This window comes from Oncorhynchus mykiss, chromosome 7 (assembly GCF_057628025.1).
Source record: "Oncorhynchus mykiss isolate SJ-2025 chromosome 7, ASM5762802v1, whole genome shotgun sequence".
Classification (NCBI taxonomy): Eukaryota; Metazoa; Chordata; class Actinopteri; order Salmoniformes; family Salmonidae; genus Oncorhynchus; species Oncorhynchus mykiss.
In genome coordinates this window covers 34,102,037-34,114,272 of record NC_143028.1, presented here as the reverse complement: position 1 = coordinate 34,114,272, position 12,236 = coordinate 34,102,037, and the positions used below count along the sequence as shown (strand labels likewise).

The 12,236-nt window shown below is 41.1% G+C and overlaps 1 protein-coding gene across 1 annotated transcript in view; it reads right to left on the bottom strand.

Moving 5' to 3' along the window:
- Positions 1-12,236, bottom strand: part of LOC110527736 (metabotropic glutamate receptor 4) — a 336,296-nt gene that overhangs the window by 26,993 nt on the left and 297,067 nt on the right. The window contains exons 8-9 of the mRNA XM_021609206.3: positions 9,144-9,280; positions 7,189-8,124 (exon numbers count right to left, since the gene is read on the bottom strand). Of these exons, the coding sequence (XP_021464881.1) occupies positions 7,189-8,124; positions 9,144-9,280 (1,073 nt within the window). The remainder of the gene's footprint in view (positions 1-7,188; positions 8,125-9,143; positions 9,281-12,236) is intronic.

The following is a 12,236-nucleotide window of genomic DNA, read 5'->3' as shown; positions in this document are numbered from 1 at the left end:
ATAGGCGGACAGATAAGCTAAATCAAGACCCAGAGCCACTCAAGCATTTAATTTGCTCTAAAAGACATGTCATTTCCAGCTGCAAGGCTTTGTTGGGCTTGTCACTTTGGATGATTACGAGGTGCTTTTGTTTTTGCATGTTAATTTCTTATAAAGGAACATTGTTTACATAACAGCACAGATGATCTATCACAGAATTATTCTAATTGATTGGAAAATCAAGAAGTTTGCGTGTACTGCAGCCCAGTATTGTTGATTGTGGACGGCATTAACCTGAATATTTTAGCTCGAAAAAGAGAATCTTTAAGAACAAATAGCACAGTAATTCAACACTAAATCTCATGTCTTCTCATCATACCGCCGAGGCATATTTACGTTACATTCAAAGTTCCCTAAGTGTGCATGTGTGTAATATGACAAGCTACTGTCGTGCACGTTAAGACGAAAGAGAAAGCAGAGGGAGCAGTATAAGGGAAGTCTTAGCTCAGTCACGCCACTGTATTCTCTCTCTCACCTACAGTAACAGAGCTCTAGCCTCCTGGCAGTGGTGGCCCTCCTCCTCCCGAAGAATTAAAAGTTCTCGCCACAATTGTGTCTGCCCCTTTCCAAGGCGGAAAAAAACGAATGAATGAATGTTTAATGTGAATTGGGAGAAGAAAAGCCACCTCTTATCTTAAGCCTCTATAAGAGAACTTGTTCCAGGATTTCAAATTGAATTAGAAGAGCTGGGTTTCTGCAGGATTGTGAGGAGAAACAAAAAGTAGGGCACCTCCTGTTTCGTGATTCAAAGCCACACTAGCTAATGGATTACCTCATCTAGGAAAAGCGTACGCTAAGTCTACTTCACAATTCTCTTTTATCTTTCAAGGCAGAAGATGGACAGCTGGAAGACAGTAGTTATTGATATCCATTGCGGTTTGCTACTGATTACAGGAGATAAGCAATGTTCAGGTCAATACCTGTTATTCAGTACATATGGAGCGTTTTGCAGTTTGCGTTAGTTTACCTTGTTCTTGTTAATTTAGTGATGAACGATCCTTTGAAGGCTGATCCATATGCCAGTATTTATGCACCATTATTAACACAATGTGACGGTAGCTGACAGGATTTAGAAGCGTTTAAGCAAAAACGGCCTAATCTTCTTGTAAAAAGTGGTTTTCCCTTTTGATCCCTGCAGGTATCGTTCTGTTCTTCAGGTGAGTACGCATTGTGTTAACAACACAACAGGTCATACTGATAAAGGAAGTTGACTGATACACAGTCAATCTAGCTCAGTAAGGGCTTCATTACGTTAGCGCACAATGGACATTGAGCACAGTGACTGAGTGCATCTAACTCGCAATTGTCCTATGCAATGCCCGGTAATGCACTGCAGAAGAATACACACATGTTGAATGGAGTTCATAAGTGATTGTCAGTCTTACAAGATATACATTTTAGCCATGTACAAAGCTGAGTAGAGATCCCAGCAGAATGTACTCTGTTTTTTTCTGCCTCTGCAGCCTAGTGTGAAGACGGTGATGATGATGACATTATAGTATATCTCTTTAGACCCCCCCCCCCCCCCCCTTTCTGTTGTTTTACTCCAGCACCACCGATGGTGTCATCCCTGCCAGTGCAAGGCATTCACTAGCCTCTCGCTCCTGAGTAAATAACCAGTGCTCATGACAGCTACTGAGGCCCCATGCTTTGTCTATCTGCCAAAAAGATCTGCTTCCACCTACTCATTTTAACCGTTGTTTTTATCCCAAGGCTGTGGAGCCCAATAGTACACTGTACTGTACAGCTATGGTTATGTGCTAAAAACGCAACATCCACACTGTAAACCCCAAGGCATTTTTAACTCAAATACCTCTGGTAAGTTGAACTCAAAGTCAATGAAAAGTGATTAGGCCTATTACTTAAAATGTTAATGTGGTACTGAATCAAAACTAAATGAGAAGTCACATCAACTACATTTTTTTTTAAAAGTACAAATGTACTTTTTTTTTTTTAAATGATTGTTTTTAATATCTGTGTTTTTGCGTTTACACTGAGTGATTGATTGATTAATCTTATGCGACACAAAGATAAATAACATGCATTTTTGTAAACTAATCCAATTTTTTTGCACCCGTTACGAAAATGGTTGTTCCAGTTTAAATGGCTTAGGTAGTCTCCTCGCACTGTTCCTAATCCTGGCAGTCATTTTGAATGCAGGTTGCGGGTGAATAAAACACTTCGGCTGTTAGATAGCTTAACTCTGGCGGGATTGTAATAGGATTTCCACATCACTCTGTAAACCAGCATAATGTGACTTGCAATGTAAGGTTGCAACCTTCTGGTAAATTTCCAAGGTTTCCCAGGAATCCCGGGTGGAATATTCCTGGAAATTCTTCTACCAGGATTTTTAGAAAATCTGGGAATTTTGGGAAAGTTAACGGAATTTTGCAAGCCTATTTGCAGGCCTGTAAACCATGAGCTTCAGGCCACTGTATTACATTCAACACACCTGGTCTTCCAGGTCGGTTAAATCAAAAACATGAAGTGCCTTCGGTACTCAAGGACCAGGGTTGCCTACCCCTGCTCTACAGGGTCACAGTGACTCCATCAGTTTGAGTAATGACTACAAAATCACAATAACTATACTCAGATATATTAACTGCAACAGGTTTCCTCAAAAGTTTTAATTAATGACAGCACATTGGGGTTTACAGTGCATCCATTTCTCCCAGTGTTCCCATCTGACCTCTACATCCCAGCAGACCTGGGGTTCAAATAGTATTTGGTTTCTTTCTAATTCTTATGCTGCACTTGATTCAGCATGGATGTCACAACAGAACCAATGGAATAGTCCAGAAAAGTGCAAACCCCGCCCATCTGACACTCAATTCCAGGCAGGCTTAATCGAATGCTTGAAAGTTTTTTAATGAAAACCAATGCAATTTCCCCTAGGTGTGAATCCCAGTGTTCAGTGGATATGCCGTTCACCAGGCCAGAATCATTGATTTGACACAATGACACGAGTGTGAGCTCTGTGGTTGTGTAAACAGCTCAACGGTCACTAATACACTGTGGCACGTGGCTGTCACATACGCATGAGTCACGGAATAACAAGCAGGCTACTGTATGCAAAGGGCCTGCAGAGTTTATAGGAATTATCTTCAAATCCTCTGCATGAAGAATAGGACATTTCTTCAGATCAAAACTTCTAATATTTAAGTAATTAATGGCTTAGCAGTTTTATATTGATACTAACCTCCCCAATGTAATTATATCTCAGATATACTGTAATCACAGAATTATACAATCCTCTGCTTGTAATTCTAGTCTTCATAAAACCAAGACTGCAGGGGAGATTAAAACTTAATGATTACAAAATGAAAATCGGTGCTTTGACACAGAGTATAACAGAAAAATTCACCATCCCTTAGCCTACAGTTTCCGCACCCCCGCAGAAATCAAATTAACATAATGGAAATGATCTGTCAATCTGTCTGTTTAAGCCAAATATATCTGTTTTGCATGGGCTGCATCTCAATCCACTGCATCAAGCGATATCACCCTTCTGCATCTGCGGTGAAAGGCAGTGGTGGGAAAAGTACCCAATTGTCATACTTGAGTAAAAGTAAAGATACCTTAACAGATAATGACTCAAGTAAAAGTGAAAGTCACCCAGTAAAATACTACTTGAGTAAAAGTCTAAAAGTATTTGGTTATAAATATACTTAAGTATCAAAAGTAAATGTAATTGCTAAAATATACTTAAGTATCAAAAGTTAAAATAATTTATAATTCCTTACACTACCGGTCCAAATTTTAGAACTACTACTCATTCAAGGGTTTTTTCTTTATTTTTACTATTTTGAAATTTTTTGAATAATAGTGACAACATCAAAACTATGAAATAAAATATATATGGAATCATGTAGTAACCAAAAAAGTGTTAAAAATAGCCACCATTTGCCTTGATGACAGCTTTGCACGCTCTTGGCATTGTCTCAACCAGCTTCACCTGAAATGCTTTTCCAACAGTCTTGAAGGAGTTCCCACATATGCTAAGCACTTGTTGGCTGCTTTTCCTTCACTCTGCGGTCCAACTCATCCCAAACAAATAATAGTCTCACTAAGCCCAAACCACATGGGATGGTGTATTGCTGCAGAATGACAGTCTGATTCACACAGTCTCCTCTGAACAGTTGATGTTGAGATATGTTTGTTACTTGAACCCTGTGGTGCATTTATTTGGGCAGCAATTTCTGAGGCTGTTAACTCTAATGAACTTCTGCAGCAGAGGGAACTCTGGGTCTTCCATTCCTGTGGCGGTCCTCATAAGAGCCAGTTTCATCACAGCGCTTGATGGTTTTTACGACTGCACTTTAAGAAAATATCAAGGTTCTTATTGACTGACCTTCATGTCTTAAAGTATGTAATTTCTCTTTGCTTATTTGAGCTGTTCTTGCCATTACACGGACTTGGTCTTTTACCAAATAGGGCTATCTTCTGTATACCACCCCTGCCTTGTCACAACACAACTGAATGTCTCAAACTCATTAAGAAGGAAAGAAATTCTACAAGTTAACTTTTAACAAGGCACACCTGTTAATTGAAATGCATTCCAGGTGACTACCTAATGAAGCTGGTTGAGAGAATGCTACTTTGAAGAATCTCAAATATAAAATATATTTTGATTTGTTTAAAACACTTTTTGGGTAACTACATGATTTCTATATGTGCTATTTCATAGTTTTGTTGCCTTCACTATTATTCTACAGTGTAGAAAATAGTACAAATAAAGTAGGTGTGTTCATACTTTTGACTGGTGCTGTAAATGGAATTAGTTTAAGACCAAAAATAAGGAGATCAATACATGTAAAAATGCATATTTAGTTTCCTGAAATAATCTGCCTGTAAACAATTGTTGGATAAATGACTTGTGCCATGCACAAAGTAGATGTCCTAAATGACATGACAAAACTATAGTTTACTAACAATACATATGTGGACTGGTTGAAAAACGAGTTTTAATGACTCCAACCTAAGTGTATGTAAACTTCCGACTTCAACCGTATGTGTAAATGTATTTTGCAACGCTCGTGTACACAATGCATGCTCGAGTGGCGCAGTGGTCTAAAGCCTGTTAAGGATATGGCAGACATACGCCCCCTTTGGAGAGATTGGGTACCCCTAGTAAACTGGAAAAAAAATCTGTCAAAAATTGCTAATATATGCAAATTATTATTGGATAGAAAACACTCTAAAGATTCTAAAACCGTTGGAATTATGTCTGTAAGTATAGCAGAACTCACAGGGCAGGCATTCTTCCAAACTAGTTTTTGTGGCCATGAAAGTTGGAGCAACTTTGACGTCATGGCCCCCACCCTTCCCAACCAGTTATGATTCTGGTGACACTTTCTATCTCTTCCGCTATATGTCCTCTTTCAGTAGAGCTTTGAATCGTTCAAATCGCGCGAGAATTGACCCTATGGGAGTGAAATTAGTGCGTGCCACGAGAGAATAGGCTGTGCGTATGGGCGCGAATTGGTCCCAGCCATTCCTTTGTTCCAGCACTCAGGAGAAGGGCAGACGATGGCCGATTGAATTGAAGTTTGTTTTGCGTGTCTAAAACATCATAAAGCTTGCTTTTGCACTTAGTTTGACCTGTTTAGTCGACATATAATATGTAATTTTGAAGTTTTGATGCGCAACTTTTCCGGACCAGAGGACGTTTTGGGTGCATTTCAGCTGATGTTATTAGCAGTAGCTAATACAAAGACGCAAGACTTGAAACCAAACGATGTATTGGGTAAGTATGAAGCCTTCCAGAACATTCTGAACGAAGACCATCGAAGGTAAGGGAATATTTATGCTTAAATCTGTGTTTCTGTTGACTCCAACATTACGTAGAAATGTAGCTTGGAACTGAGCGCTGTCTCAGCATATGGAATAGTGTGCGATTTCTGTAACGTTAAAAATAAATCTAACACAGCGGTTGCATAAAGAAGCAGTGTATCTTTCTAACTATATGTAGAACATGTATATTTAGTCAAAGTTTATGATGTCTATTTACGTTATCTTGCCGCGCTACATAGATTTCCTGCGGGCATTTTTGAGTAATTTCTGAACGTGAACTCACTGTAAATGGACATTTATGGATATAAATGGCATATTATTGAAAAAAATATATATGTACTGTGTAACATGTCATATTACTGTCATCTGATGAAGATTTTCAAAAGGTTAGTGAGCGATTTATTTTTTAATCCTGCGTTTGTTGATTGCATGTTTTGGCTATTCAAATGAGCTGTGTCTGGTGGTGGTTTTACATATATATGTGCTATGTTTTCGCCGTAAAACATTTTAGAAATCTGACTTGCTGGCTAGATGAACAAGGTGTTTATCTTTCATTTGAGCTATTGGACTTGTTAATGTGTGGAGGTTAAATATTTTTAAGAATATTTTTGCGTTCCATGCGCCACCGTTTCAGCTGAACGTGGGAGGGTTGATCCCCAATTGGGAACCAGTATCGTAGACAGGCTAAGGCACTGCATCTCAGTGCTAGAGGCGTCACCACAGACACCTTGGTTTGATTCCAGGCTGTATCACAACCGTCCGTGATTGTCCGATAGGGCAGCGCACAACTGGCCCAGCTTCGTCCGGGATTGGCGGGTGTAGGCCGTCATTGTAAATAAGAATTTTTCCTTAACTGACTTGCCTAGTTAAATAAAGGTTTTTAAAAAATGCAGGAAAGGGAAAAGAGAGATACCTAGTCAGTGTGGTCAGCATGTTCGACTCTAGAGAGAAGCTCTGCCAGAAAAGGCTCATGCATACCATAGCATAATGCTTTTTTCAACCAGTCATGTCCACCTGCCTACACTGACTCCCCAGCACACTCCTTCCATAAACAAACAATGGTGTAAAGGCCTCTCTATAAACAAAACATTATAAAAAAGCATTTTATTTCAACCAAGACAAAAGACAGAGAGAGTGTGTGAGAGAGAGAGAGAGAGAGAGAGAGAGAGAGAGAGAGAGAGAGAGAGAGAGAGAGAGAGAGAGAGAGAGAGAGAGAGAGAGAGAGAGAGAGAGAGAGAGACACAGAGAGAGAGAGGGACCCAGTCTGTATAATCCTCTTTGTGCTTATGCCATCCTTTTGGATATCAACAAGTGCAAAAACAAACAGACCAGAAAAAAACACACCTCTGAGCTTACCTTCTCTGTGGACTGGGAGGTACCAAAGAAGATGGGGATGAAGGCCAGCCAGATGATACAGGTGGTGTACATGGTGAAGCCGATGGGCTTGGCCTCGTTGAAGGCCTCCGGCACGCCTCGAGTCTTGATGGCGTACACTGTGCAGGTGACCATTAGCAGCATGCTGTAGCCGAGCAGGCAAATCAGAGAAAGGTCAGAGATGTCACATTTGAGCACGCCACGGGCCATGTCCGGATTGGCCATGCGCTGGTCCTCGTAGTCGATGATGGCCTGAGACGGGTCCACGCCAAACCAGATACACACCCCCAGTAGCTGCACCGAAGTCAGGCTGAAGGTGATGACCAGCTGGGAGGCTGGGGATATGAACCTGGGGGCGCTCACCGACATGGATCCCTGCTCGAAGATGCGGTAGATGCGGTTAGTCTTGGTGAGCAGGGCTGCGTAGCTGATACTCATCCCCAGACCCAGGAAGATCCGTCTGAGGGAGCAGATGCCCACGTCAGGGGCAGATATCATGAGAAAAGTGGTGGCGTAGCACATGAAGATACCCGTCAGTAGAACGTAGCTGAGCTCACGGCCTGACGCCTTGACGATGGGCGTGTCATTGTAGCGGATAAAGGTGACCACCACAAACAGAGTGGCCATGATGCCCACCACGGAGATGAGGACAGGTATGACGGCCCAGGGGGAACTCCATTCCAGCTTGACAATGGGGATGGGACGGCAGGCCGTGTGGTTCTCGTTGGGACGCAGGTCAAAGCGGCACATCTTGCAGCTGTAGGTGTCTGCCTGGTACTGGTAGCCGTCGCAGCGCTCGCAGTGCCAGCAGCAAGGGATGCCCTTCACTATTTTCTTGCGCTCTCCGGCCTGGCAGGGGTGGCTGCAGATGGAGTAAGGGATCTGACGACCTCCACCTGGCCAGTGCATTGCTCGGATCTGATTGAGATGGAGAGGAGAGGAGGGGTACAGTCAAACACTTCTCAAATAACTAACACTATAACCCATACACAGTCTCTTCTTGTTTAATGAAAATTGCCACTGGTATGCGGTTCGTTTTGGGGATTCTCCTCTCCCAAACTCTATTTGCCTTTTTAAAACAGTATATTTAGCGTCATGTTATTCACTTTTTTGCCATCGATGTTAGTTGTTAAATTCATAGGCGGCAAACTCATCCCCAAGTGTGTATTTCATTAACAGATATAAGAATCCTAATTTACTAAAATATCCTTAGGAAAGAGAATTGGTGCACACTACAGTAGGTGCCAAGGACTAGAAAATACAACACCATTCCATTCATTCTGTGTTCACAGCATTGAAAGAGGTACAGACCCAGATCAACTCCATAGAAACCATGTCAACTCCATAGAAACTAGGTCAACTCCTTAGAAACTAGGTCAACTCCTTAGAAACCAGGTCAACTCCTTAGAAACCAGGTCAACTCCATAGAAACCTGCTTATTTTTTTCTTTCTATCTTTCTTAGCCCAAGGCCATCTCTTCTTATTCCATTTAAGCATTATTTGCCGGGCCGGCTTCATGTAATTCATTGTTATAGCTTTGTTACCCCCATGTGTCCACAATTGCACACTATTGTTTCCCTAAGACAGTGGATGGTGTCTAAAGTCACTATAGCAATGTATCGGTTTTTAAGCTCTTATTGCTTTCTTTTCATTTCAGTCTTTGTTGTTAATCACTAAAGCACCCTCTGGATGTTTTCAACTTTTAAGATGTGTGCACAAAGCCAGTAGCAAATGGATCAAGAGGAATTACTGAGCCAAGGAAGCGCTGCAGTAGAACCAACAGACGACAACAGCCAATCATAGCTGTGTCAGGAGGAGAGCCACTGACACACATGGTGAAACCCATGAAGGTAATGTGGAGGGGACGAGTCTGATAATATATCTAAAGTACAGCATCTGCAGCTGCTGTATGAACTATAAAAAAAATAAGTGCTTACATTCAGATAGAGCTGGTCGGTCCAGTGCCCGATGATTTTGTACTCAGCTGTTTGGTTTCTGATCTGGTACTGGTAAATCTCATAGCGACCAGGGGCGTCTCCATTCCCATTGAAAAGCACTGGGTTGCCAGCAATACCTGAGGGACAAAGGAGAGAGTAAATTAATTATTCAACAAAAAAAACATGTGTTTTCTTGCTTAATTTGTATTGTAATTGTCACAGGATCAGTGTGTGGAATGTGCAAATGTTTGCGGCTGACCAAAAGTTTGTGTTGAAATGCAATTTCTCAATTCAAGAAAGTGTGAAATTTAGCTTGTGGGGTGAGGAGAGAATAAGTGGCTGATTTTAAATTCTCTCTCTGCTCTGTTCTGTCTAGAGGCATCTGCCTTAGTCAAATCACATTTGCAGTCACTCCATTGATTTCAACTTGTTCTTCCATACTCTATTCTAAGTGAGAACTTTGTGTGTGGGGATTATGTTTCGACTAACGTTAACTGCACTGTGTTACTGTCTGGTGTTATCGCACCCTGCAATTTTTTGGTGGTGTTGAGTTTGAGTTTATTTTATTTTAACAGGGACAGTGCATATTAATCAACGTTTCAGTAAAATTGACGGTTTTAGCCAGCCAGCTCATTTTCAACTGCAGTCCCTGGGCAGGTTATTAGAAACAATTACAATATAGACAATCATTGAGCAGTGAGCAAATGCAGAGCAACATAGGACAAGCAAGATGTAGCATACAGACAGATCAACATAGTACAAAAAGCAACAAGACAAGATATTGTTCCAATATGTTTTGGCATGAGAGATATAATAATCATATGTCATGTGAGTTAGCAGCCAAAAGGAGCCCCCCTACAAAACAAACTATCAAATCAAACCCAGCTTCATTTGTACAGCACACTTCAGACATGGAATGCAACACAATGTTCTTCACAGGCAAAAAAAATACAAATAAAAACATATATATATATTTACTACACACCAAATATAAGAGGATAAAAAAACAAAAGAAACTGAACGACTAAAAAGCACCCTAAGGAAAGCAAAGCTAAAAAGGCGTGTTTTAAAAAAAAAAAAATCACAGTTTAGGCCCCCCTCATGTTCTCTGGCAGGCTATTCCAAAGGCTGGGGGCATGGTAACTGAAGGCTGCCTCTCCATGCCTCTTGGTCCTAGGCTTTGGGACAGTTAAAAGGCCAGTGCCAGAGGACCTGGGTACATAACTTAAAAGCAGTCGGACATGTATTGGGTTGCACAATCGTGGATAGATTTAAAAACCAATAGAAGAATCTTAAAATGAATTCTAAAACTCACAGGCAGCTAGTGCAGCGACGTTAAAACCAGTGTAATGTGTGCTCTCCGTTTGGTCTTGGTCAGTAACTGGGCTGCAGCATTCTGTATGTTTTGCAGTTGACCAATGGCTTTCTTGGGTAGACCAAACAGGAGAGCATTACAGTAGTAAAGCCTGATTGTAATAAAATAATTGATGAGACTCTCTGTGTCAGCCTGAGAGAGAAATGGACGCACCTTGGAAATGTTCCAAGTGGTAAAAGGCTATTTTGGTCACATTCCTAATGTGTGAATAAAAATTGAGTTCAGAGTCTAAAATAACACCTCGGTTTTTTACCTGGTGTTTTATCTTTATTGCAATTAAATTAAAATGTGCTTTTGCTGCAACAATAAGAACCTCAGTCTTGTCTTGATTTAGCTGGAGGAAGTTGTGAGCCATCCAAGTTCTTAAATCACTAATAGAATCTAATAATTTATCCATGGAGCTAAAATCCTCTGGTGACACAGATATGTAAACTTTCGTGTCATCTGCGTAGCAGTGAAAATCAATGATGTGCTTTCTGATAAAGCTGCCAAAGGGTAATATATATACAGTGCCTTGCGAAAGTATTCGGCCCCCTTGAACTTTGCGACCTTTTGCCACATTTCAGGCTTCAAACATAAAGATATAAAACTGTATTTTTTTGTGAAGAATCAACAACAAGTGGGACACAATCATGAAGTGGAACGACATTTATTGGATATTTCAAACTTTTTTAAGAAATCAAAAACTGAAAAATTGGGCGTGCAAAATTATTCAGCCCCCTTAAGTTTATACTTTGTAGCGCCACCTTTTGCTGCGATTACAGCTGTAAGTCGCTTGGGGTATGTCTCTATCAGTTTTGCACATCGAGAGACTGAAATTTTTTCCCATTCCTCCTTGCAAAACAGCTCGAGCTCAGTGAGGTTGGATGGAGAGCATTTGTGAACAGCAGTTTTCAGTTCTTTCCACAGATTCTCGATTGGATTCAGGTCTGGACTTTGACTTGGCCATTCTAACACCTGGATATGTTTATTTTTGAACCATTCCATTGTAGATTTTGCTTTATGTTTTGGATCATTGTCTTGTTGGAAGACAAATCTCCGTCCCAGTCTCAGGTCTTTTGCAGACTCCATCAGGTTCTCTTCCAGAATGGTCCTGTATTTGGCTCCATCCATCTTCCCATCAATTTTAACCATCTTCCCTGTCCCTGCTGAAGAAAAGCAGGCCCAAACCATGATGCTGCCACCACCATGTTTGACAGTGGGGATGGTGTGTTCAGCTGTGTTGCTTTTACGCCAAACATAACGTTTTTCATTGTTGCCAAAAAGTTCAATTTTGGTCTCATCTGACCAGAGCACCTTCTTCCACATGTTTGGTGTGTCTCCCAGGTGGCTTGTGGCAAACTTTAAACAACACTTTTTATGGATATCTTTAAGAAATGGCTTTCTTCTTGCCACTCTTCCATAAAGGCCAGATTTGTGCAATATACGACTGATTGTTGTCCTATGGACAGAGTCTCCCATCTCAGCTGTAGATCTCTGCAGTTCATCCAGAGTGATCATGGGCCTCATGGCTGCATCTCTGATCAGTCTTCTCCTTGTACGAGCTGAAAGTTTAGAGGGACAGCCAGGTCTTGGTAGATTTGCAGTGGTCTGATATTCCTTCCATTTCAATATTATCGCTTGCACAGTGCTCCTTGGGATGTTTAAAGCTTGGGAAATCTTTTTGTATCCAAATCCGGCTTTAAACTTCTTCACAACAGTATCTCGGACCTGCCTGG